Consider the following 27,239-nt stretch of genomic DNA (forward strand, 5'->3'; position numbering starts at 1 on the left):
GGAATAGGCGTCTCCATATTCCAGCCTGCATTTGTAAGCCTTGACATCTGATCTTGTTGCTCAAGTATACCTCCCCATGTCGAGGGTGCTGATGAAGAGCACGAGGTCAGCATTTGAACTGTACAGAGTCCTCTTGTCTGGAGTTGTGTCAACTCTTGTGCTGTTTTAAAATCTTTTTAACTCCTCAAAAGCTTCTATGGAATATAGACACTTTGGTTTCTGTTTCTAGCATGGTTTGTAACCATGGGTTTAGGCAGCTAGATCTCTTCCCTGAGCAAGAGCTGCTGCAATCTTGCTGGTTTCTGGTGGAGAACTGAGCCCACACATACACTTCTGGGGTATTTCTGTTTCCAGTAGGGCAGTCAGAAGGGACTGCAGGACAAACATTGGTGCACCATAGTGCAGTGCTCTACCTGCCGAGCTAAATCCTGCTGGAGACGCTCCAGTCTTTTCCTTCTCCCCCTGTGCAGTTTGTTTGCTCTGTGTTCCCAGGGATCTGAGGAATTACACTGACCCTCCTTTCTCCTTGGAGTTTCTTCAAGCTCACCGTCTTCTGTAGTGATGCACGCTGATGAGTTTTTACCTTGTCCTGTAGCAAAACATATTATTAACTGTCCTGCTGCTCTGATAGCAGGAACTTGCTTGAACAGCGTTACACGGTTTTTGCAGACCAGCTCTCTTGCTGGAGCCTCCAGCCTGTGTGAACTTAGCCTTGTTCTTGAATACGTTTTCCCTGTCCTGAAATCTGTACAAGGTGTTCTGATGCCCATTTGTGTGATTTTTTTTTTTTTCCTGCCCATCACCAAACGCGATGAGCACAAGCATTGATCAGTCTCCCCTCCCCAGGAGTTCTGGGATAGCCGGCTAAATGGGTGTTAATTGCACCTGCAGGTGTGAAGCTCTTGGGGAAACTGAGGGGTCTCCTCCAGAGCAGCTTCTTTAGCACTGAGAGGTGTCAGACTTGTGACACCCCCCCAATCCAGTGTCTCTCCAGCAGCACTTCACAAAACTGCGTTTACATCCACCTTTTTGCAGCTCATCATCTCTGCAACTTCTTGCAACTCATCTGGGCTGCTTTTCCGTGCTCCCAGTCCTGAAAGTGCTGAACTTTGTTCACAGCGGGCACTTGAGCATTAGCACCTTTCAAACACCCCATGCCATGAAGTAGTCACGGAGTAGGGACGAAAGCTCTGACTTGTGGATGAGCTGATAATGACTTATATAGGAAGATATTTTCAGCCACATTCTTAACCATTTTTAGTCACAGGCCATACTTTCCCCCTCTGCCTGTGTCTGCTGCCTCTCCTCTGGAGGATGGTGCTGCAGAGATATGATTGCTCTAGCCAGGAGGGTACCCTTGGAATTACAGAAGGGAATTTTCCAGTAGCCTCTGAAAAAAAAAAAAAAAGTGCTGTTCCCTTCTGAGTAGGGAGCACTCTCCTTTGATGTTCCAGATGAGTTATGGGAATGGTGCCTTGTTCTGTTTTACAAGGGTCTGTTTGGTGGTGCAAGGAGTGTGTTGCCAGCAAAGTTCAGCTAGGACTTACGACATGGGTCAGAGCAGCACCTCATTAAGAGGCTGCTTGTTTGTGACAGAAGTGAACAGCAAGCTCCAGGAATGCCAGGTACTCCTCATTAGAGGTGAGGGGAAGCCTAGGATGGACCGTGTAAGTATTGACAACATGCACAACTCGACTGGGATGTGGTAAAGTCTGTCTCGGAAGCCGTGGAGGGTGTGCTTTTCTGAAAGGAGCATGTTTTCCTAGCCTTTCTGCATAGTTTCCACATTTTACATCTGGCTTTTCATGTGGAACTGCTCCTCCTTTTGATAAAGGGGAGAGAGCTGGGGCAACTGAAGTGCCCACATTTTTCTACCCTTCACTCCTCCCTTCCTTGATCTCGATCCCTGATCCCCCCAGCACCCTCTGTGCCACTGAGCGTGAGCTGAGTGCCCCAGACACCAGGCCAGGTACCAGTCTTGTCTGTGCTCCTGCAGATGCACCAGGCAGCAAGGGCAAGTGGCCAGGCTGTTTGTTATACCCGGGAGCAGTCCTGCATTTTTGGAATACTTAATACTTTAAAAGTTTACAAGCCTACTTGTAGGTGAAGTGCCCGCTGTCAATTATTAACCCCCATGGCCAGTACAGTGTTACTTGCTCCCTGGTGAGGAGCTGCTCGTCTTTCTGAAAGAGATGGTGTGGAGGAAATGCCACTGGGTTCATCTGCAGGGATTTCCTTTCTTGTTGGCTTGTCTTTCAAAACCAGCACTGCCCAGAAGTCCAAGAACGGTATGCACTCCAGCCTACCCTGTACTTTGGGGGTTTGTTGTGGAATTTCTGTTCCACTGCTGTCCGTGCCCTCTGAAGTGCCTGTGTGTACCACCCACAGAGACAGATGGCCTCTCTAAGCTGCCGAACAAATTTTGTGGCCATGAAGGTACTTTTATCTTCAAATGCTGCAAAAAAAATCCACCCCTTCAACCTTTGACGTCTGTTTCTTGTGGTGAACGATTAAATACAAATATTCTGCAAAGAAGTGAGCTGTGTGCCCTTTGGGGGGAAAAGAGGAGGCTCGCGCCTTGCTAAGAGGACACGGGGTTGTGAATTTATAGTTCTCATATAGCACAACAAGTAAAGTCTAATAAATATGGAAGCTAATTCCTGACTCTACCCTGAAGAAGTAAGGAAAAGTTAATAAGGAGCTGCGTGGTAGTAATAGAATCTTAAAAATAATTTATATATTAATGGCTATAAACTTGAGGGCAGTATTTTCACTTATAACTTGATTGCCCCTCCAGTACATGCTTAAATGAACTTCAGTGCTTAAATTTCTTTTGTTCAGTGTAGGTCAAGTGGGGACATCAGCTGACAATGTGGGGAGAGCTATTCCCTGGCTGACAGGAAAACAGATTCCTGGCACAGCAGTAAGAGACCTTGGCTGTGGTTTGGAGCTTCAGGCTGCTGACTCTGGCTTGCGTTCCTCTAGTTAGTCCTGGTAGAAGGTTATCTACATCCTTGCTGGGGCTGGATTTTTTCTTTCAGCTTGGAGCTGCAGGTCATGTCCCTGTGGCCCTAGTGTTGTTTGTAGGGTTTGCTGAGTGCTGGTTATAAAATCAGGTGGCCCTTGCTTGTGCAGAGCTTGCTGGGGTGGAGCTTTGCGGGGGATGCTGTGTGGTGGAGGGATGCTGTGCAAGGAAGGCTGGGCTGTGCTTAGAGAGCTGATACCTCTCTGAGTGCAAAGGTCTGCTAGTGGCTGAAGTGGATGCTGCCTCTTCAGGCCTCTCTGTGTGGCTTGCAGGAGAACAACATTCCCAGGTGTTTTGATAGGAACTCTAGAACAAGTTAAAGCTGCTCTATTGACTCAAAAGACCTCATTCAAAGTCCTGCCACATTAATCCCATCCCCACCTGGGAATCAAAGAAGAGATGCTCCTCTTGAGAGAGCATCCGACCAGACAGCTATAGGATCAAGAGCTGAATGCTAAAGTTTCATGGCTGCAGCATTTAAATGTGAAATCCTATTACAGCACTGGAGTTTCACTGCCAGTAGAAGCTTTGAACACTTTGTTATTTTCTTGAAATTACAGCTGTACTTCTTAGCTTTGACTTAAAAGAAACACCCTAAATCAGCAACTAACCCCTTCTCCCACCCTCAAAAAACCAGTATTAACAAAAAGCCCCACCCTTAGTTACTTCATAACTATTCATATAGCTTGGCTAAAGACTGGCCTTAATTTAAAGCCTGTTCATGCTTCAAATATCTTGTGTACATGCAGACTCTTAAAAACTTCTTGCCATACCTGCCAATTCCTGCATATACTTTTTTTTTTTTCATTTGAGGCTTAGACTAATCAGAGGAATACCATGTGTGTATGCTGGGAAGAGGAAATGCATCACTGTTGTGGATTATGCTGCTCCCAGGAACTGGAAATGGTAATCCGGGTCCCATATGTTCCTGACTTCTGCAGGATTCTTGGGTGCTGGAGCAGGACACAGCTTGATCTGGAGCCTGATGGGTGCCCTGTGACTCAGGGCTTGGGGGTGTCTGGTATTTCATCCCTTGTGTCTGCACTAAGTGCCTGCCTCAACTCACCCTTGCATGCAGGGTAAGCTCGTGATCTTGCTCCTAATTCCTGTGTTCAGAAGGTAAAGCACACCTTGACATTGTTCTGTCCCCCTGACTTGTTTGAAATGCCCTAAATCCTAAATACAACCTGAAGTGTGTAGAAACTTTTGAAAGAGGTTACACCTCCCTCAGAAATACTCGGTACACCCCTCAATTACATAAATGTTTGATCATAGTTCTGCATCACTTCTTAAGCTAATGCTGCTGCAGAAAAAAATCCTGTCAGCAGCCTGATCCTTCCTCACCCCTCCCAAAGAAATATTGTATAGTTGCACAGCAATGCAGTGGAGGAATTGGGGAACTAGTAATTTATATCTCTATTATCCATGTAGCTTTTTCAGTTTGTCTGTGTATTTTTCTACTCGGATTATTTTGCTCATCTTGATTTCTGCAGTCTTCTTAACTACCCTTGTAGTGTTTAATGCTTACAAAGGCTTGTGGTGGCAGAGGAAAGGTTTGGTGGAGCTGAGGGAAAGATGCAGGATAGAATTCTCTCATGGCCACAGACTTGAATTCAACTTGTCATTGACCAGGAACCCCAGGTCCCTTTCTGCGGCACTGCTGTCCCACATCTCATTCCTCAATCTGTCTGTACATCCAGAATTGCCCCATCCCACGTGCAGAACCAGTTCCTTTCCCTTGTTGAACTTCACATGGTTGGTAATTGCCCAGCCCTGTGATTTGCCTGGGTCTCTCTGCAGGGCCTCCCTGCCTTCAAGGGCATCAGCTGTTCTTCCACATTTTGTATCATCTGCAGAATTGCTTAATATCCCTCCCAGTCCTGTGTCCAAGGCACTTATGAAGATGTTGAAGAGCATGGGGCTGAGGATGGAGCCCTGTGGAACCCCACTAGACAGGTCTCCAGTCTGATGTCACACCATTGACTGTAACCCTTTGTGCCTGACCCAGCTGCTCACCCATCACGTGATGTGTTTATCCAGCTGAATATGGACATCTTGTCCAGTAGGATCCTGTGAGAGGCAATATGAAAAGCTTTACTGAAATCCAAAAAGATGACACCAACTGGCTTCCCTTGATCAACTAGCTGAGTTACCTTGTCATGAAAGGAAATGAGGTTTGATAAGCAGGACTTTCCTCCCATGAAGCTGTGCTGGCCATGAGTTATGGCTGTGTTGTCATCACACTTTCAGGTGCTTTTCAATATCTCCCAGAATAATCTTCTCCATCACTTTACCAGGCACTGAAGTGACACTGACAGGCCTGCAGTATCTGGAATCCTCCTTCTTGCCCTTCTTGAAAATCAGGGCAGTGACTGCTCAAAAATCCTCAAGAGAAGCTTTGCAATGACATCAGCCAGCTCTTTGAGGAGTATTGCATGAATCCTATCATGCCCCATAGATTCCTTCAGTCTGCAGGAGCCCTCCTTGATGGGGCACAGCTCTGTCTGCAAACTCTGTTCCTCTGCTGAGCCTTGGGGAGAGGAGAGCCTCCAAGTCCTTGCTTCTCCTCCCCAGTCCATCTGACCTACAGGAGACCAGCCCTGGACCACGCATGAGGGATTGGCCTGGAGCACCTCTGTCCTTGAAGATTCAGAGCTGGACATGGCACACAAATGGATGGCAGCTTACTTCTGTGGGTTTGGTTTATAGTCATATCTCAGCTGTGGGACTGGACTTTGTAAATTATTATCTTGAGTCATGCAGGTCTCCTTCCACACGGCTCATTGGGCTCAATATTCTGCTCAGCTGTGCAAATGTTAACTGTAAGATTGACTTCAGCAGTGTCCCCGATTCTCTCAAATTGGTCATGGGTCTGTGTCAAATTGGGTGTGGACAAGTGGATCCCTTTGGACTCCTGGCAGCTGGATGCAGCACCCACAGTGCCTGGGGAAGCCAACTTGTCCCTGCTTTGTCAACACCCATGTGTTTCTGGTGTGCCTGTGTCTACTGTGCTGTGCAGGTTTGTGGGGAAGGCTCAGCAGCAGTTTCTTCCTTTTCACTTAAGCTGCCCCCTTTGTGTTCTTCTCTCACTGCTTTCCTTCCCAAACTCCCATTTGCTCAATTGATGAAGAAAGCCTTTCACAGTTTTGGCTTTACTTTAGTGTGAGCAGACAATAGCTGGTGGTTTGCTTGTGGTTTTTTTTCTCATGAATAAGCAAGATAGTAGTCTCATTAGCTCCCTGGAGGATACCCCCACCACCTGGCAAAACCATATAGTGGGGACAAATGTTTGGTGTGCTAGCAGTGCCCTTGGAAAACCCCTTTCTGAGCTCTAGCTCCTGGATCCAGTAGTTGCTACTCTCCAGGTCCAGTTCAACTGCTAGCGGCTCCTGAGGGTGCTGGGTAGGGCTTGAGGTGTGGATGTCTGGCCAGGTGTTGTTTTGGTTCACTGCAGGTGTCTGGGACATAGCAGATGCATGGCAGGGCACAGGCAGCTCCTTTGCCTCTCGTGTCTCTTGTCAGTGTTGCAGCAGACCCTGGAGCAATGAGATGCTGGTGGCAAGTGTTCTCTTTCTGGTTGATGAGAAGGTAGTGCCTTCGCCTGTTTGAAGGCGTCAAAGGGAAGTGGGTGTCTAGTTTGTGAGCTCTTGGGGCATCTGCATGTGGTTATTGGTGTCTGAGGAACTGGCTGAAATGCAGCCCGAGCTGTGAGTGCCTGAAAGCTGCTGTTGTGCCCTGGTTAATCCATGAGCTATACCATTTGGATGTAGTGGTTCTGCTAGGTACCTGCATGGTAAGTGCTTGACAACACCCCCCCACACACGCTGCTCCCCTTGGAGAAGGGGTCTTGGCTTAAGAGGATGTGGGCAGTTTGCTTTGGAGCCTGCTCTCCTGGCATCTGAGTTCCTCAGCTTTCTGAGGGAAAAGTTTGTTGCACCACGTGTTCAGGCTTTCACAGGCTGCTCTTTCAGATGCAGCTCCTGAAGCTGCTCTTGTTGTACACTCACCCATCCCCATGGAGGCAACTGGGGCCACGGTGCTTTGCCACATGTTAAACTCCCTCTGCTGTTCTGTGAGGGGCTGGAAGGGAATCTTTCCAGTTACCTAGGCTGACCTGCTGCAATAAAGCCTCCTATAATTGTACACAGAGAGCCTGGCAAAAAGCTTAGTCTCAGCAGAGGATTAAATCTTGTTTGTTTTTTTTTTTTTCCAAAGAGAGTCCTCTGCCGTGCATAGGAAGCTCTTCTGGTGCTCCAGAACCTCCATTGTTTCTAAAACGCAGGTTAAACTTTTATAGCATATTTAATTTTCTGTCTGTTGAATATGGTGTTGGAGGTAACAAGCGTCTATATGTTCTTTGTGTCCCTTGGCACTGCCTACTGTGGAACGAGATGTTCATAGTGTTAACTGAGGAAGAGAAGTGTGGTGCTGTCACAGCATCTGACCTCAACACAGTGATTGTTCTTTCCTGGCAAATCATATTATTGGACCTTTTGGACCACTCCTTGAGTGAGAGGACTGTGTTCTCCTCCTCTTCCTCCTACTCACTACATATTACCATATAGGGTTTTTTTCCTAGGCTTTTATACTAGCTGCCACCTTCAGCTGTTGGAAGTGGAAGGAAGGGCAGTGCAGCTGTTGGGAAAGCATTCATCAAGTTTTGAGGTTCTACCAATAAAGGTGACTGGGGAAAACATTCAGGCTGTGTGCTGGTACCCTAAAGACCAGTTAACTTCCTGAGGTAAAAGTCTTGGAAGTTTCTCAGAAGAAGAACTGCAGTGGGAGCATGCCATTGGGTTTACTTGGGTTTTATAGCTGCTGGCTAAAACTTTGTGCTCTGTACTTCTGTAACAGCATCTTTTTAGTGCTGGCCTTGGGAGTGCCTTTATAGGATTCCTCAGGAAGGCTTAAGTAAGTAGTTTAGTTTGTATGAGGTAAAGGAGTTGATTTCCCCCCAGCCCCCAATTATGGTCATACCCTCCTGTAAAATCTTGCTTTTTCAAAATACTCACAGCTTCCCTTCAAAACAAAAACATTCAAATGTAACAGCAAAGTTAGTAGTAGACTTGCAGAGATACTTTTCTTTTTCACCTGTACTGGAGGGTTTTGACTAGGCTGCTTTTGAGGTTTGGGGAAAACAAGCCAACCTGAAAATGAATTCTACTCCTCTCTCTGTCTCATTCAGAAAATTTCTGTGTTGAAATCTCTTCTACATCAGCAGTGAACTATTGTATTGCTCAGCTGGTGTGTTGATTCTGATTTTTGTCTTGCAAAAGATGAGACTTATAATGTCTGTTGAAGAACGTGTCTTGGACTGCACAGGGCAGAAAAGGGGAGATCTGTAGTTAGAAACTCAGCTGGTGCTTTACTTAAATTTCCAGCAGTCGTATGTTGTTCAGATGTTCAGTGTTGGATATAGATGGGGACACCCTTTAAATTCCTGTCCTTTTCCTTCCATGTTGTCAAAAAGGCTGTGAGGGGAGGGACAAGATGGAGATGGGTCACTGCAAAACTGGGGCAAGCTTTGTGTGTGTTTGGGTTCCATATAAATTGTACCATTAATGGATGGATGTTCGCTTCCTTGGGGGCAGCAGCTGTGCTGCCATCAGGCTGACAGCCTGTTACTATGACAAGATTTTCTTCTCTTCCCTGATAAAGGTTTGACTTTGCAAATTCTTTTCCCTGCCTCACCAAATGCCAGAAGTCGGGTATCTAAAACAAACCTGCTGTGTCCTGGTTGCCCAGTGCCTGTTCCAGGGAAGGCGAGGATTGTACTTGCCTGCCTTAGCCAAGTGGAGATCTCAGTTGTGGTTGTCTGACAAGAAAATGTGGTTTTCCTTTTCCTAGGAGCTGCAGTCCTGTTCTCTTGACTGTACCAAACTGAAATGCTCTTGTAGTTATGACAATCAAAAGGCATTTTTCTGCTCTGCTTGTTTGGCCACAGCTGCTGGAGCAGTTCCTTGTCTTGGCATCTCTGCTGGGATCTGACTCGGGCTCTGTTTACTGGAGGGGACAAAGCTGTAGCCAAGGCATTTGTGCTTCTGCCAGTGCTGCAAAATGCTTCTGCATGACCTTGGTCTTCTTGGGAGCCCTGCTCCAAGGTGTTGCTTGGGAAGGACAGAGTACCAAATCCCTTGTATCTTGCCAGCACTGTGGCAGTGCTGCCCATGGTCACCTATCTGGGCAGCCTGTGCTGGCCTCACCTGTAGCTATGACGGGCAGAGCAGGTCTGCATTGAGGATGGTGGCAATTCCTTCTGTAATCGTCTTCAGCAGGCTTGTGGATGTCAGAAACATTTGACTTCACTTGTCTATTTCCAGTTTTATTTCTCATTCTGTTGACTTTGCTCTGGGAAAACAGTCCAGCAGGGTGAAGGATCAGGAACTTGAGCCCTAGCTCTGTGCTCTGGCAAAAGTGTATGAGAAAGGAAAAAAAAAGGGAATTTTCTGGGAGGGAGAAGTGGTAGTACAACAAGGGAAGGCAGAGCAGTCCTCTGAGCCTGTTGGTTGGGTGTGAGTTGACAGCACTGCAGGAGAGTACAAAGTGCTGTGGATGGGAGCTCAGTGCCCCAGGAGACCTCAGTACCTCTTGCAGTAGGCAAGCTCGATGCACTTGTAGGTTGGAGGCATCTGGTAAGGCAAAGCTTACTCTCCTTGGAAGACTGTGTTGTGGAATCTTTTCTTAGCTTTTCTTTGAGGTACCAGACTTCCCAGTTGGCTGTGGCAAGTGTTTGATGTGCCCAAAGACCTTGGCTTGTTTTGATACTGTGCCTGTTTTGAGGAATGTTAGAAAACTGTTGTTTGGAGGAGAGGAGTCTGTGCTGGGAACCATTTGATTAAATAACCCCAGGCTTCCTCAGCCCTCAATTAGCAGAGCAGTCATCAAACCTCTGACTGTCCCTGTGTATTTGAGGTGTGTGTGGCTCACTCTAAATCCTGATGCTGCAAGATCTGCATCCATAGCAAGAATGCTCTGGTAGAACAGCTCATCTCTTTCTGGATGTGTGCACAGATCTGTTGCAAAAGTGTGGGACACTCCTCTGCCCTCAATGATTCTCAGTGTCTCCTGATGTTTGGTATAGTACCATGAAAGGCTACATTTCTAGCTTAGCAGGAAAGTACAAAACTCCTAAAACCATGTGAGTGACAGGTGCATAGAGGTGGGGCTGCAATTTTTTTCCTCTCCTTATTTTTTATTTTCACCAGCTCTTTCCCACCACTTCATAAAACTCAAACCCCTTTTCCTAGAAACCATCAGTGTCCAAAGCCAGTATTTTGATGATATAAACAGGCTTCTTTCCTTGTGCTTTGCTTCAGTACAGTACTGGACTGTTTTCCTAGAAATCCACTAAGAAAAGCCAATTTCACTGTTGGTGTAGTTGTGTCACAAAAGGCAAACACTAAGTGGCCTCTGAGACAGAGTATGGCAAGGCTGCAAATATTCAAATGCTTTGTGAGCAGCAAGTATTGAGGCAAAACTGCTCCTGACTTACCCCTTTGAGAGAAAAAAATAGCTGCTACCTTTGTGTCACATAGTCCCCTCCTCCACTTCCTTGGATGCCCTGTAAAAGTTAATTCATTACTGTTAGTAAAGGGCTCTGCATTTGTCTGCTGCCAAATGCCGCTGGGGTACCCTGTGCTTCTGCTGGGTCTGCTTGTTTGCTTTCCCTCTTGGCAGCGTGCTGTGGCATGGCCTTCTCCAGGGGGGTGAAACTAATCATTGGAAACAAGCAACCCTCCAACTGCACAAAACACAGAGCAGCAAAGCCTGGAGCCTCGCTGACACTGCCTGCGAGGAAAACTGTGTTCCCAGTCGGCTGCTGGGTCGTGCAAGGCGTTTTCCTCTTGTGCCATAAGTTTTGAATCGGAATTGTTCCATGGAAATGTTTTTTATGTCCTCATTTTTGTACTCTGCCCATGGCGGGGGTGGAGGGGAGTGGGGTTAGAACTAGATGATCTTTGAGGACTCTTTCAACCCAAGCCTTTCTAGGATGATTTCTGTGTTTCTGTGATACGCTTTTTTCTGCGTTCTGGTAGTTTGCTACAATGCCTGAAATACGCTGGGCTGCCAGACCGTCTGGATGGGACGTGAGAACAATCCTCACTCTGACCTCTTTCATACGGGCGATTAAATATTGAAACTTTCTGTTCGTTCTCTTCCTGCCCCTCCCCATTCTTTCAGAGCGCTGAACAAAAGGAGAGCCTGGGCCCGGCTCGCTGAGACGCGGGGTGAATGAATGCAGTGACCGACATGGTGCTGAACCCTTCCCGAGACAGCGCTGCAAGGAAGCCGCCTCTCCAGACTGGTGGCCTCCAGGAAAGCTGCCAGTTCCCATTCCCGCTGGAGCTGTGGGTGGAGAGGCGGCTTCCTGCAGCTGCTTCACCTTGCTGGCAGGGCAGCGGAGGGTCTGCCCTGCACGGGGAGCCCGAAGAGCCTGGATTGCTGTCGGGAGACAGCAGAATTGCTTGGTGTTTGCTGTGCTGCTGCAGGCTCCTCGTGCTGCTCCGGGCGCTGCCATGCCTTCCTGCTGGCGTGGTGCTGCACAGGAGCCTTGGGTGCCCCCTGTGCCGGCTGGGGACACAGGTTCACGGGTTCTTGTTGCTTTGCAGCATCTGCGTGGGGCAGGGCTGGCTGTCCTGGCCAGCCAGGGTGAGGCTTCCCCTTGATGTGGGTGAAGAGGTTGAGCAACTCAGCCCAGGAGGCTCTGATTCAGCCTTTTCCTTGCTCTTGCAAATCATTGTGACCCTTTTAATTTACTTGTCTGCAGCTTCTAATTTATTTTTTTTCCCTGTAACAGAATTGGAAGAGTTGTACTTGTAGCTGTCTTCCTAACGTGCCACACTTAGGATGGACTACATGGGAGACAGAAATGGGCTGGCAGAAATTCAGGAAACTGATGTTCATTACATTTTTCTTCTAGAAAGCAGACTCCTCTGTGCGACTGAGGTATCTTGTGTGGAATTGAACCTGTACTGGATTTGCATCAGCAAGAAATACCTGGGCTTTAATTTCAGGACAATAATTGTTGCTTGCTGCAATGTAAAAGCTTTGTTATATTTGGATTTTGAGTGCACGTGCCAGTGAATTGGTGGGGAAGGTTATTTAATGAGGGGATGGAAGGGATGATAGGCGGGAAAGCTGGCACCCTGATGATAATGCTGTTGGTGGGATCCAGGGAAAATGTGTATGTATAAAAGTAAATTATTCTCTGCTGTGATGCACTGTGTTTTGTCCTAATAGAGAAAGTTGGTCAGTGGAGCTCCCAAACATTTCCCACTGCTGGGATGGAAGTTCCAGTGCTGTTTGAAATGAGTACAGTGTATTAACAGAGAATAACTCTGTTCATTTTTATCTTCCTGTTTTGATTTGGTCCTCATTTTCCAAACACTGTGTTTTGTGATGAAACTCTATGGAGTTTTATCTTCCTGGGCAGCAGAGATGGAAAAACTTGATCATGTTTGAATGCAGTCAGAAGGGGGAATATTTGCTGCTGCCACATGATTACTTTTATGAAATTTTTTTTATAGGCTGCATCAAATTCACAGTAGAAATGAGAACTTTGCAGGGAGAAATAAAATGACTTTCACCTGTTCTGTGTCAACATCTACGTTTTTCTGGCAGTGGGTCAGTCTGTACTACTTTATCAAAGGAAAATTGTTTCCTTAGTTAACTAGTGGTTCTTCATCAGTAGCTGAGTGCATAAGTGCTTTTACCAAATGTAAGCTGAGGAAATATGAAGGAGTGGCACCTGAAAGGTAAAGCTTCTTTAAAACACTCTACTGGATCCCTCCAAACAATCCTAATGATGGAGTTTGCTTCAAAAGCTAAATTCATCATCTCAAAGGTACACAGCAAGTGAAAGGTGATGTGCCATGATACTGACTGAAGAAGCTACTCAGTGAACAAGTCTGGGTTTGTTATTCTTTCTCAGATTCTCTTGAATGGGCTGGCATCTGTGCTTAATTCACTGATCAGTGGGAGTGTGGCAGCTGTAGAGTGAGGATGGTGGGATGAGTGTGTGTGTTTAAATTACTTGGGTGTGATACAGAAGTTTAATATTAGCACAAAGCACAGGAAAATTTAAATTGCTCCTCCGGGAACACACGCGGAATCTGTGGCAGCGCTGAGCACTGAATTTAGGGCTTAATTTGTTAATGTCTTATTTTCCCGCATTACCGTCCTCGTAATGTTTTCTTCTTGTGTTGTAATATGTGTGAGCATACTTTTTTGTTTTCCTTCCGCGAGGCCTTGTTGGGAAGTGTGACCTTTCCAATTAATTGCCAACAAATGTTTTGGCAGTTCCATTTCAACTTCGAACGCACAAAAATTACTTTCAGTGTGGCTCCCGTTGGCGGAGTGGGTGATCCCGGTGTTTGCTGGGAATGCCAGAGCGGTATGGAGAGAGCTGTGTCCTGTTCCCGCATCTTTAATCACCAGAGCTCGGGCTTGTTTTGAAGTGCTGCCCTGTTTGTTGATAGCGGTGCCTGCAGACATCTCTCTCTCTCTCTCTCCGTCATCAAAATGATGGCAAAGCAAGATACCTCCGGACTGAGCCTTTCCTGCTGCTGGCACGTGTGTTTGTTTTGCTCCCGTGTGTCGTCATCTTATGCGGAGGCATCCCTTCAAAGGGATGGAGGGAGCGTCACTGCTCCTCATTCTGTCCCTAGCCAGGGATTTAACAAGCAGTACTGAGGTAACCCCGTCTCTGGCGGCCGTGCTCCTCAGGCAGCGATCTTATCTTGCTGTGAAAGCTCCAGAGAGCCCTCTTGTCGGTGCTGGGATGGAGGTGCGGCTGGAAGTGACTCAGAGGGAAAAGCATCCATCCGGAGCTGGTCCCTCCATCCAGGCTGGGCAGCTACAGCAACACCCGTGTGGTGCTGTGGTCTTCAGCCTCAGCAAGGTCTCTGCAGCACAGGGATTGCACTGCCGAGGTGTGCTGAGCTCTGCTTCTGTCATTTCCCGGGCTGCAGGCAGCCTAGTGTTTCACTTCATGCGCTGCCCTTGTTTAGGGATTTCCTGGCATCCTCCTATTGAGGGCAGAGATACTTATCTTGCATCTCAAATGAAATTTCAGGTCCTAGAGAGAGTAATTAATATTCTGGGTATTGCACGGTCCTGTTGGTGTGACAGCTCTGTTCCGAGTAATATCACTATTCTTCTTCCTTCCTTTTTTTTTTTTAACATTTTATGGAAACAAGAGAGCTTATTTCAGTCTGAAGGGATTTATCATATTTTGTTTTTTCTTCTTTACCCAGCATCCAACGAGCTGCACTGGTGGTTCTGGAAAATTACTACCGAGATTTCACAGTCTACAACCCAGCCTTGTTAACAGCCTCCAAATCCCGAGCAGCGAAGCACATGGCTGGCCTGAAAGTCTACAATGTTGATGGTAGGTGAGGTGAAATGTAGTCTCTCAGACTGAGTGGGACGGGGAAGGGCTGGATTTGCTTTATGCTTTGTTGTGCACGCATTCTCACCTTTTTGCTTTGCCAAGTCCTTGTCTCTTGCTGGAAATCTTCCTAGCAGCGCTGTGTTTGCCAGTTCCAGATGACTTTACAGATGTGTTTAGCCCACAATAAGGCGTTTGTCTTTGCCAGGTGAAATGGCCAGGTTTTGGGTCGGGCTTAATTGTCATGTGGCTTGACACTTTTCAGCACCTCTGCTTGTCTCAAGCAGCCTCTGCTTTTTGCCACCCTTGGGTCATCTCTTTAGTTGTGATAGTACAATAAACACAACTTTTAACTTAAATGAGTTCCCCAGTCGTTTATTGTGCTGCTTTCACATGCAGCCTTCAGGAAGGTGAAGGAGCCACGGTATAAGCAGCAGTTGCTGATGAAAGTGATGCTCATCAGCCTGCAGCCTCAGCTCTAAATGAGCCTGACTCACCCGTGGCCATGGAAATTCAAACACCGATAACGATCCCCATTGAGATTTGCCATTCTACAAACGTTCTCAAGCTTTGGGGCTTTGAAAAGCGGATGGGTGTGCGGATGCTCAAAGCAGTGAAAACTGGACTTAATCATTTGACACTCTTAAACCCTATCGGTGAAAGCCATGCTTGTTAAGCAAGGTGTGCCCAGCAGCCTTCGTAGAGGCGCACATTCCTTTGGAGGAGTCAGAGCTGAGTAGCAAAGCTTTTATGGTGAAGGATGGCTGAAGTTGTGTGACAAAACGTGGTAAAGGCACGTCCTGCCCATGAATTTGTTAGCATTGAAAGGCTTTGAGAGCTGGAAAGAGAGGACTAAAGGGACTTAGCTGGGCAAGGTGCCTCTGTGTGCATATTGTGGAGACTGAAATATGAAGAGTATCTGTCATATTGAAAAACATGAGACATGATTGTTTTACTTTCAGCAAAGTTTCAGTGCCTTATAGGTGTGGAATATTTTGTTTTCGTTTTCCTTTTTGGTTTGTTTGGTTTTTTCTTTTTTGCTGAGTTTTAAAAACCTTATCCTAAAGACTTCTCCAACCTCATGCAGCACTCGTGGGTCCATAACATTGATTGGAGGTTTAGATCCTTACAGTGAGATATTCCCATCCTGACAGAGGAAGAGGAAGGACAGGTTGACCATCATGTATCCTTTGCTGCCTGGAGTGCTGCTCTTGGTTGAGTTTGCTGGAGAGGGGAAGGAAGCAGACATGCAAACAGAAGTGCTGTGTTTTTCTAGAGGTGCAGTCATTCATTCCAGCTGCCTGCTCTCAGTGAGGCCGGGTGCAGGGAAGGTGAGGGCCTCCTGATGCCACAGAGGTGTCTGCAGGCTATTCAGACCCCACAGCCTGCCAGGCTGGCTGCAGGGTGTGCCATCCTGATTGCTGGCTGGTCTTCTCAGGAGCTGGCATGCTCTCTTTTCCTGCAGCATCTGCTGGGACAGTGGGACTCCCCAGCTCAGAGAAAGCCTGTCAGTCTGGTAGTGTGAGTGGCTCAGAAGCTGCTAGCTCATGAGGCTTCGTTAGAGGAGAAGGAACCAGAAGCAAGCTGCAGATGTGGCTGGCAACCTTTCCAAGTGTCAAGCTTGTGAGCCTGCCAGGGCCTGGAAACTCCTGCCTTCCCTTCTGGGGCAGTACCACTTGCTTGGGCTGCTCTGTGTGCAGTGCTGCTGCCTTTATGGACATGGAAATCCCAGGCTTAGAAGCATGTCATTAAGAAGATTCTATCCATCTTACAAAGTAGAGTGTAGTTCTGGCTGCAGCTTACCCTGGCAGGCTGACAGTCTGTTATACCCTTCTTGTAAAGAGACAGTAATGCTATTAAGGCAGACTAATTTGTTGACAGCTTTTGTATTTGGTACTGCAGCAGCCAGGAAAGAAAAACATATTGCTGTAATCTCTCTTATGCAGAATGGGAAGGTTCACCTTCAAAACCAGGATTTTCATTGCCAGGTGTAGTCAATGAGGCAAATTACAGATGTAACCCAAATTTGGGAGCTAGTGTCTCCCTTGAGTCATATCCTCCATTTCAGGGCTGTCAAACAAAGTCTGAAATGTTTAGACTCTTAAGAAGCTATTTGTGCTTGTTCTTCCCACTGCTGAGTTTCAGGCTTCTGTCTTGGAATCTGGTTTGGGCTTTTTAGGAAAAAAAATTAAAAAGAGTTGCCCTTGCTTGAGCAGAATAATTTTGAGCATGTCTGTGCAATTGATTTGCCCTAACCACTGCCAGCTGAGGGTGTGGGCAAGAGGAGTTTGGCACAAATCAGCTCTTGGTGGCTTGGAGTTAGTCCTAGACTACCACTTAGCTCTGGGTAGACCCACCTCTGCCCTCTGTTTGGATGGAAGTGTTTGTAAGCTCTTCTGGGGCAGCACCAACACTTTTTCCTCTTCCTACCTGAAAAGCCAGAGCTGAGGGCTTCATGGGAGAGTTGAAGAACCTAGTACTGTATTTTAAGGTCACAGTTAAGGTCTTGTAGTAGGCAGCTCTGTGGGCTGACTGAGTGTTACAAAGCAGATTGCAGCTTCCCTGTTCCTGTGGCTCTCTAGGAGCTGTTAAGAGCAGCAGAAGTTCTAATAGCAGGTGCTGCTCAGAGTGCCATGAGAAGCTGCTACACATACACACCCCATCTTACCCTACTGTGGGACTGCTGCTCTGACAGCATCTGCCCTCCTGGGAAACTCTATGCTTTGCCTAAAGGTGACCCTGCTGTCCCCTGCATCCTGTTTCTCGTTCCTGTGAATGACTGTGTGGAGTTTGGCTTTCATTTATTCATCTCCATGTCTCATTATGTTCTTGTGTTTGTCTCTCTCCTCTTTCCAACTTCTCACTTGTTGTGCTCTCACTCTGTCTTGATGCTGAAATGTGATATGCTCCAGCTGCCCTTGCCTTCAAACTGAAAGCATATATAATGGGGGGTAAGTTGCATCCTTGGCATGTTCACCTCACTCTGCCTTTGTGTATATTGTGAGACCCACCATCCCAACTAACTTCCCTTGTCCACGTGCCAGAACGCCCTCTCCAAGCCTGTGCTGCCTTGCAGGGTTTCTGCCGGAGCTCCTGAGGACCGGGGAAGGGTTTATAGCGTTGGCTGGGAAGGCTGCAGCCCCAGAGCGCAGTGACAGCTGCCGTGGGGTGCTGCTCTGCCCCAGCCCTGTGGCACTGACCCAGCCTTTATCTCCTCTGTGCCCGTCCTTGTCCCCCAGGCCCAGGTAACAACGCGTCGGGGCAGTCCCGGGCCATGATCGCGGCCGCCGCCCGGCGCAGGGACTCCAGCCACAACGAGCTCTACTACGAGGAGGCCGACCACGAGCGCCGTGTGAGGAAACGCCGCGCCAGGTAAAGCCACCCTGTCCCGGGTGCCGCTGTGGGGCTTGCTGAGCCTGGAGGGTGCCCCCAGCCCACCACGGAGGGCTGGCAGTAAATCTGTCACAGGGAGGGAGCTCAGGAAACACAGATGCCTAAGGGACGGTGGCAGCTCGCAACTGGAATTGTCGGAAGAACGTGCGTGCAGCTGAGCTCATGTATGTGAGGCAGATAAGCTAATGCAGTGTCGTGGATTAGGGAACAGTCCCGTGCTTGACAAGTCTGTAGTTACTTGCTGTAGGAAATCCCATTATTTTTGCTCATGCCCAGGTTTGTCAGCTGAAGTAATCTAGGGACAGGATCAGTGGAGTGCTTGATGTTGCTTATTCATAGGTGAGGAGAATATTTGTGTTTGCAGGCTAGTCAGAGGGGCAGTTTGACTGGCTTTCAATGAGTTGAGGAGGAAAGACTTGACCACAAGCAGTTACATTTTATTTTGAAACATAGATGTCCTCTGCCAGTCATGCTTAGGCTGCAGAGTTGATGCTTTGTTGGGGTGACCCAAGACAGTGAGTGCCCTGTTTACTCAGGAGCCAATTGCAGTCTGTAGTTAGCATACCTAACAGTTTGAGGCAAGTTACTTATGGGCAGGCTCCCCTGGACTGAGCCTGTGTTTGGAAGGAATGTGTCATAACTGGAAGGAGCTGACTTGTTTTGAATTTTCTTTTGGCAGTTTGTTTCACTGGAAAAGTGCTGGCACTACGTCCCCTCCTTGCCTGCTTCAGTCTGACCTGTGCTCTATATATAGCCTCTGTCTTTTAAGCCCTCTTCCAGCCTCAGAGCGATAGGAACTTAAACTTGCCATTCTATGAAGTGTAGGATCCTAACCTGGGCACATCTCCTGTGCTTGCTGAGTTTGGTTAGAACAACTGCTTAGACAGAGGGGAAACTGTCAGTCACTAGGTAAGTCCAGATGTTTCAGGCCAGGAGTTTAAAACTGATTTCCACCCCTACCTCCCCCATGCCAAATTAAACAAAATGGGCAAAGGTCGGGACTTCTCATGCTGTTCCTCATGTACAGCCTGAATGCAGTGTGCTGTATTTCTGCTTGTGGTGAGGCAGCTGCCCCTGGCTTTAAGATGCATTGGATATTGAGATCGTTGTGGACAGTCATTGGTGACTTGAGAGGAAATTAGGTATAAAACAAGTCCTATCTGAAGGGGCCGAAGAGTCCTGTTGGGTGGCTCTTCCATTATTGTATTTTCCTCAGCCCCTCACTTGGAAGTTAGCCCAGTACAAAGGAATGAGTGTCATGAGACACCCTTCTACGGTGTGGGCTTCGTGTTTGCTCACCTGTGCCAACACAGGAGTGGTTTGCAGACAATGATGCCTTAAGCTACAGTGTTAGGAGTGAAGATGGAGGAATGTTTTCACCCTTGCTGCTCAGTGAGGGGTGCAGGGCAGTTATTGGGCAGCAGGAGCTCTGCCCAGCTGGTGGGAATGGGAGCAGACTGCAGCTTGTGAGCACGGTGTCTCGGGGCAGGCTGTGTCCTGGGTGACACTGGGGTGTGCTCAGCCTCCCCTGAGTGCTAGCCTGTCCTCTGTGCTGGGACTGCTGTACTCAGGCACGCGTTAAATGCAGGGGCAGCTGGGTCTTGTTTGAGTCACGTAGCTGATGTTTGTGCTGTGCTGGCAGAACCAAGTGCAGTGCTCGGGGCTCTACAATCTTAATCTTGGTTTATGGTCCTCAGTTGGTGGATGGCTTGGGCAAGGAAGGAAAAGCTGCTGTCTACCCCTCAGACTGTCAGTAGAGAAGATTTTGTGTAAATTGGTAGCAGGCAGTGACTTGATGGCAGGTGGGAATAGGAGGCTTGTAAATCCTGACTCCCAGGCTCTGCCTTAATCACAGACCCGTCCTACTTCTTGTTATGACTCTTGCTGTCTTGATTTTTTTGCTGCAGGCTCGTGGTTGCAGTAGAAGAGGCTTTCACTCACATCAAACGCCTCCAGGCAGAGGAACAGCAGAAAGCTCCAGGAGAGATGATGGACCCCCGAGAAGCAGCCCAGGCCATCTTCCCCTCCATGGCGAGAGCTCTGCAGAAGTACCTTCGCACCACGCGCCAGCAGCAGTACCACAGCATGGAGAGCATCTTGCAACACTTGTCCTTCTGCATCACCAACAACATGACACCAAAGGTAATGAATGCATTCTCTAGTGCTGCTGCTGGAGGGAGGGAGAAGGAGATGGCACATCTGTGTGTGCAGGCAGAACAGAAAGTTGTCAAGGGAGGTGAGTGAAGGCTTTCATAGCTGCTCCCTGTGAATTGGCCAGTGTGGTGTAGGTCTTGAGGGGAAGTAATATTTCCTCTGCAGCATCTTCTTTTTTTCTGAAAGTGCCTATGAGATATTTGTTCTTGAATCCAATTCAGCAAAGGGAATGCTTAATAAATGTTTAAAAGGGTGGCTTTGAGTCACAGGAGTTTTCCCAGCTGGCTTGTAGTACCAGAATGATGCAGGTGGCAACCTGCAAAGGATCTTTTTGGTTTTCTGCCCCCTCTGACTTGCTGCATTTTGGACTGCTAATGATTTTCTAAATCTCTGTCTCTCTGACAGTGTTTCCCATTCATGAGCTGCTTCATGCCTAGGCTGTGACTATTGACTTGCAGACACAGGGAAGGACTGAATGATAAGGGAAACAGGTTACACAATTCCCCTCCCACGCTCTACCTTCCTTTCTAAGAACACCCCACAGTCCTAGGAAAGAGCTATTCCTGGACATTCACCCAGGACTTCCTGCAGTAAGAGCAGAAATGCTGTCAAGAGATGGGGCTTAGCACCCTCTCACTGTGAGCGACCTGAGACCTTGCCCAGGTATGCCAGGGGATTTCTGCTGCCATTAGGATTGCAGAGGGACTTGAAAATACAAGCAAGGTCAAATGGCATTTTGCATTCTGTTTTCAGTTTTGCACCTTCAGGCTGAAAACATGGAGACATCTGTTTACCACCTTAGCTTGGTCTGAAGGAGAGACGCTATCCTGTCTGACTGGGTCTGCAGTTTTGGGATCAGTTATGGGGCTGGTAGGGGAGAAATGACCTCTGCTCTACTGAACTGCTGCCAGATGGCTGTGCTGATGGCAGAAGTCAGGGATATAACTTTGCAAAGTTGCTGGGATGGACTGAAAGAGGATCTCCTGATGTTCGTGTCTACTCCTGGGTCTGCAAAGCTGAGAGGGACTGGGGAGAAGATGTTTTCTGAAGTGTTAAAGCTGAAACAATTTGCAGCATGGCAAGCCCGTGCTCGCGGCGCTGTATTTGGGGATGGGAAGAGAGCAGGGCGAGTTGTGGGGCTGGTGCTAACGTGTGTCCCGCTCTTGGCAGGCATTCCTGGAGCGTTACCTCAACCCAGGCCCAACCCTCCAGTATGACAGGGATCGCTGGTTCTCCAAGCAGTGGACGCTGGTCAGCGAGGAAGCGGTCACGAGCGGCTTACAAGACGGCGTCGTGTTTGTCCTCAAGTGCTTGGACTTCAGCCTTGTTGTTAATGTGAAAAAAATCCCCTTCATCAAACTCTCAGAAGAGTTCATAGACCCTAAATCTCATAAATTTGTCCTCCGCTTACAGTCTGAGACTTCAGTCTAAGGGATTTTGAGGGTGGGTTGTTGGGAGATTTTTATTTTTGTTTTTTTCAATATCGTGCTTTTTGGGTTTAATTTCCCCAATGCTGACTGAAACTGGCAGATGATGGACCAGTAATATTTGACCATCTGCACTTTATTTGGAAAGGGGAGGGGGGAGTTGGGATATCTTATCTAGGAAGAAGTATCTTAAGAGGCAGCAGGGCGGTTTGGCTCAGTTAGCTCAGCCTTGGAGACAGAACAGATTTTTTTCTTTGCCCCTCTTTCCAGGCATCCTGTAAATCTCATGCTCTCTTTCTCTGCACGGCTGCAGTGTCAGAGTTGTTGCTGGAGCGCTGCCTTACACCGTGCATGCCTGCACTCTTGTGTCTCTGCCTTTGCCACCTGTGGCTGCTCCTGAGGGCTCATTGCTCACCTGTTCCCCACAGGAATCTCCTGGCACAGGGTGCCACAGTCCCTGCTCACTTGGGGAGGAGGGGATATCAAAGGTTGGGGGTGTGAGGGGACTTCTACTCTTTATTCTTCTTCTCCTCCTTGCCATGTGCCTCTTCTGTCAGTGCCAGACCTCTATGGGCATAATGGGATGGTTTCACCCTCTGTGAAAGTGCTTGTCTTGAACTGGATCAGCCCATTTGCAGGTCTTCAATTTTGTTTTTTCCTTAATCAGTGCTTGTTAGTGTAGTTGTTCTTCATGTCCAACTCCCTGTTACCGCTCCCCAGCTTCTCTCTGTTCTGCTTGTCAGCATCTTTCTCAGGCAGGCCCAGGGTTTCCTTTTTCTGTGTCTCCTCTGTCTGGCTTTCTGAATGTTTCTCCAGGCACTGCTGCTTCCTTTTGCACCTGCAAGGGCTGTGTGTTTGCACTGGGACAGGGTCAGTAGTAGCTGGCTCCTCCTGAGATAAATCACAGACCCTCCCTACGTCTGACAGCCTCTTTGAGGGGAAGGGGGTGCAGGCAGGAATGTGCCCCTCCCTCTCTAGCCAGCTTCAAGTGTGTCTGGAGAAAAGAGGTGCAAAAACACTTCCCTCCTTCAGGAGAGGAGCCAGGGAAAGGCTGACCTGTGCCCCGTTCACTTGCTTTGGAGAACTGTTGTGCTCTGGAAACACTGCAGTCAGTCCTTCCCCACCGTACGCCTTCAGCTGTAGCTCAGAAATACCAAACAATGCCTGAATGTTGAAAATCTGCCTTTCTTGGCCTTGCTGTACTGTGGGAGTTTCTGCTCTGCGTTGGGATCTGCTTCTGAGAGATGCAGTTTTGTTTGTGAGGCTGCCTTTGCCCACCAGTGCAGCTTTCGTGTGTGAATTTAGTCACCTGAATTTGGAAGGTTTGTTTTTAATGGTGAGCCTAAATCGGTGTCTGAAGTCTGATTGCCAGCACAGAGCATGGAGTGACTGGAGCCAGCTGCAAGGCTGGCAGTGACCTGAAGGTCCCTTGAGAATCACGTGAATGTAAATTATTAATTTATTCTGCTCAGTCTTTTGCCATGCAAATATTCGTTATCAGGCAGGATCTGGCCTGCCCTCCGTATGGATGTGTTAACCCAGAAGGCCCTAGTTCCAGCAGTGTGTAAGTCAGTGCCTTTCATTGCCAGCCTGCACGGTCTTCTGAGGAGAGCTGTGACAGCCCCTCATGTCCCTTTTGGCCTTTCCCAGTCCTTCTCACAGCAGGCATGGGCTGGGAAAGGCCATGTGGCTGCTCCCTGTCCACAGGGAGCAGCCACTTTTAACAGGGGTGCTGGGAACAGGGCAGGAGGGTCCATCCTCTTCCAGCTTCAGCAGCAGTGGAGAGGCATGTCCAACAGTTCTCTTGGGATCAAGGGAGCACCCTGGTGAGTGAGGGTCCAAAGTGATGATTCCCCATCCAAGTGACACCTGCAGTTTCCTGCACCTTTCTTACAAGCACGTGGTAATCTCCTGGATCCTTTTTAGTCTGTGTAAAATGTGCCAGATGTGGTTGTAAAGAAACTGGATGGCATGGCGCTTGATGGGATTATGCCCTTTGCCCTTAAAGGATGGGAAGCAGATAGTGTTTTGCCCTCTCTAAGCTCAATGTTTGGATTTTTTGGCAGATCAGGCTTTCTGGTAGTCTGTATGAGGACTCCTTTATTGACTGTGGCCTTTGCAGTGTTTTACTTTGAAAAAATAGGTTGGTTTATTACTTTAAAAGAAAAAAAAAAAGGGAAGGTGAACATAGAGTATCTTACACTTGGCTCTCCTGAAGATGCCTACACCTGGCTTTTATGATGTGCATAACCAGCAGGGTGGGAGAGACTGGGAGTAGCTTGGGAGACTGTGGAACGCTTAATACCTGTGTGGAGGCTACTGCCTGTGGCTGAGTTGGCTCATTTCTGTGAAGGCAGAACAAGAACCACCTTGCCGAGGGCTTGGGTGTGCCATGTATGTGAGAGCACCTTGTCACAGGCACATCTGCAAAACTTTTCTACTTTCCCAGGATTTCCTTCCCCTTTCCTTTTCCCTCTCCCATGAGGAGGGGTTGTCTGACAGTATCTGCTCAGGAAACTCATGTCTTAATTTTGTTAAATCCTTTAACACATGGAGAACCAGACGGAAGCAGCGTGTGCTCAGTCTGGGTCTCTTCTTCATCTTTGTGCTGTGGTTCAGCACTGCCTTTTCTGCCTGCTGCCAAAAAGGACACTATCAACAGGGGCCAACTCCTACATTAAATGCTCTTCCCTCTGCCTGATGAAATCTGAAGGAGAGGTCTCTCTCAGATGGTCTCTTTAGAGGTGCAGCCTGCTTAGAGGTGAGGACAGACTGAAAGGGGAATCATGATTCCTGAATATTCCCTGTTCTGGTATTTCTGGTGAAATTTTTTGGGGTCTCTCTTGCTTCCCTTCTCCATGCAGAATCAGGGGACCACTGTCATACCTACCTCACTGGAGTGTTGTGAGGCTAAACTCAACTTGCTTTCAAGTGCTTTGAGATCCACAGTTGGATCTGTGGTATCTGTAGGAATTTTACTCTGTAAAAAATACTGAGCGGTGAGTGCAGACTGGTTTGTTTAACTCTGTTTATAGCCAGCTAATGAGTAAGAATGGAGTCATAGGGAATGAAGCTCTCATCCAATTCCTGCAGCCCTTACTTCTGCCGAGCTTGCCAAGAGCTGAGCATAAATACAACTTGGAGGGTTTGCCAGCCAAGTGCAGGCTGTTCCTTCAAATGCCTCTCCTATCCTGCACTGTCTCCTTGCACATATTTTTATTCCTCTCTCCCAGTTTGGATGTTTGTACCTGGTTGGGAATTGTGGGGGGGTTATTAGAATTCAAGTGGTTTTTTAAGACAGCCCTGTTGGTGATGGAGTGGTCAGTGTCCCTCTTGGAGATGATCCTTGCACTGGACATCCTTCACTGGAAGCTGAACCATTTGATAGGGTGCTGTGCTGTGCTGCCCAGCCAGGAGTGATGGTGCCCCACTCCTCTCTTCCATGTTGGCATGTTTCCTGTAACTCAAGTATGCTGCTCAGATACTTTAAAGGCTTTGGGTTTTTTTCCTCTCAGATTTGTTACAGGCTAAATCCAAAGCCATGCTGAGATCTTGCAAAACCAGATGCAGCTGAGACTTTCAAGTGTTACAGAGGAGATGGAAATGGCTGTGGGTTTCCATTAAGGCTGGCTTTCTCTTTCCTGGCTGTAAAGTGAAATATTTTAATTTCTTGCAGTAGTATCTGCCCCTGCAGGAGTGTAGGGGCAGATGTTACTCTTAATACTTGGCCAGTCCCGTAGCTGGGCATGGGCAGGTGCTGTTGTCACACCTGTTGGCCTCTCACTGCCATGTGACTTCAGCTGTGGGTGCAGACTCTGTGAGGCTGCCCTGGGTCTCAGTGTCCTTTACAACACCTGGAAGCTGAGCAGGCAGCACTCTTGGAAGTGTAAGCATTGCAGCACTCACCTCCATCGCAATCTGGGGGCTGGGAGGGGCTGAGGCTGCACTTGGAAGCTTGGAGGCAGTGCACAGGAAGGCTCAAGTTTGGAGACCTGAACAAATATCAACCCTTATGAAGCCTCCAAACCTTTTCCTTTGGGATGGGGCTCCCTGTGCAACGCCTTCGGAATCTGCTGTTGCTGAGTTCAGCCAAAATCTGTAGGGAAGGAATATCTGGAGCTGGTCCTGCCCCACATAAGTTGCTTTGGGAGGTCTTGTTTGAGATGTGCTCACTTCCAGCACTTGCTGCTGAAGAAACTGAAAAGATCCATAGCTTGCTAAACATGGAAACCTGTTCAAGCCAATTTCATCTTGCTCACCAAAACTTGTAATTCTGCCCTTTTCAAAGGATAAGGAAAAGTCTTGCAGTCTTCTGCAACAGTGCTGTAGTCTGGTCCCAAGCTGGCTCCTCACATGGGCTCAGTGCTGCCCATCCATGTGAGAGCTGCTCACGAGGTGTGTGTGTGCAGGTGTTTTCTCATTCAGCTTGTGTGTGTCTGTGTGCTTTTCCCCCTCTGGTGTGCACATTATATGTGTTTAAAGCCTCAAGCCAGACTTGGTGGCTCAGTGTTTCAGCTGTCCTTAAGAAGGAAGTGCTCTTGGAATTGAGCTGGTTTTAGAAAACAAACAAAAAAAGGAAACTCCCCAAATTTCTGTTCTGAAAGATGGCTTTGGGCCATGATGTCTCTTACAGGAGTGTGCATCCTCCTGCCTTCAGGCTGCTGCCTCCCATGGATGCTGACCAAAAGTTGCAGTTTCCGACAGCTTGAGCGGTGCCGATGGCCGTGCGCCGGTCCCCAGCGGGGTCCCCGCCGTGCCAGCAGTACAGCTGGCATTACCCCCCTCTGTGCCCCTCCAGCAGACTGCATTGTTCTATCCCTGCTGCTCACAGAGCCCACAGGCAGCCAGCTCTGCCCAGGGAAGGAGGGAGGGGATCCTTCCTTCCCTCTGGCTGCTTCCCGGGCACCTCTCACCAGCACTGGGGGTCATCTCCTGTGTGCACGGTGGGGAGATGCTGTGGCCACTACCTGAACAGGCATAACTGTGAAGGAATCTTACACTCTCCTGTGCCTGTTTCTTTGATTCAGCATTATTGTGTCTTGGGGAAGGGGGTGGGAGCAAAATGCCCTTCCCTCACCCTCCTTTATCACTGTGTAATACTTTTTCTACACACACTGTGTATAGTAAGAAGGGTTTTGCCAAGGTTTTCTAATTAATAGACACTAACCAGCATTTCTTTCTTTCTTCTCTTCTTTGCACATGTGACTTTTAACTGCAGTGGTACATGGTCTTTCTGTTCTTTTCTAATCGTGAACTTAAGTAAGCAAATTCCTGGTGTCTGTGACATTAATGCACTGTGGGTTTAGCCTTGTAAATTGTTCTGTTCCAAGCTGGGTTCTCTTAAGTTATAGCTGGATGGGATTTTGTTGTTTTTTAAACTGAAACATAAAACCGTTTTACACTTTGCATATTTTGTACAGTAAAATTCTGGAAATAAACTGAAACCAGATTTGATTGTCCCACTCCTTTCTCTTACCCTTTCAGATGAAAAAGCCCTTCTGGTCTTCAAGCATTCCTTTGCTGTGGGCAGGAGGGGCCCTCCAAGCATGTGGTTTAGCTTTTTTGAGGCTTTTTGTCACCCTCATTTCTAGGCATTTCTGGTCTGCCCTGCCCCAGTAAAATGCAAACTCATTTATCACTCCTGAAGGAAGACTGGTAAGTGACTGCTTTGAACACCTGAAATCTCAAATGATGGGGAGCAAATGCAGCTGGGGAAGTGGGGTGGTGGGGGGGCATGACTGGAGTGGGAACAGGTTTTTCTGCCTCCTGTGTTCTCATAGTTTGCACACAAATTATGAAGTGCAGGATTCACTGCCGAGTTCCTTATTTGGCTCTGGTGGGGAGGAGGAGT

At 48.0% G+C, this 27,239-nt stretch overlaps 1 protein-coding gene across 1 annotated transcript in view; it reads left to right on the forward strand.

Moving 5' to 3' along the window:
• The window catches only part of VANGL1 (VANGL planar cell polarity protein 1), a 45,532-nt gene extending 18,695 nt beyond the window's left edge, over window positions 1–26,837 (forward strand). The window contains exons 5-8 of the mRNA XM_064410235.1: window positions 14,281–14,414; window positions 17,654–17,786; window positions 19,715–19,949; window positions 21,132–26,837. Of these exons, the coding sequence (XP_064266305.1) occupies window positions 14,281–14,414; window positions 17,654–17,786; window positions 19,715–19,949; window positions 21,132–21,392 (763 nt within the window). The 3' untranslated portion in view covers window positions 21,393–26,837. The remainder of the gene's footprint in view (window positions 1–14,280; window positions 14,415–17,653; window positions 17,787–19,714; window positions 19,950–21,131) is intronic.
• Window positions 26,838–27,239: the final 402 nt, after the last annotated feature.

This window comes from Passer domesticus, chromosome 2, assembly GCF_036417665.1.
Source record: "Passer domesticus isolate bPasDom1 chromosome 2, bPasDom1.hap1, whole genome shotgun sequence".
NCBI lineage: Eukaryota > Metazoa > Chordata > Aves > Passeriformes > Passeridae > Passer > Passer domesticus.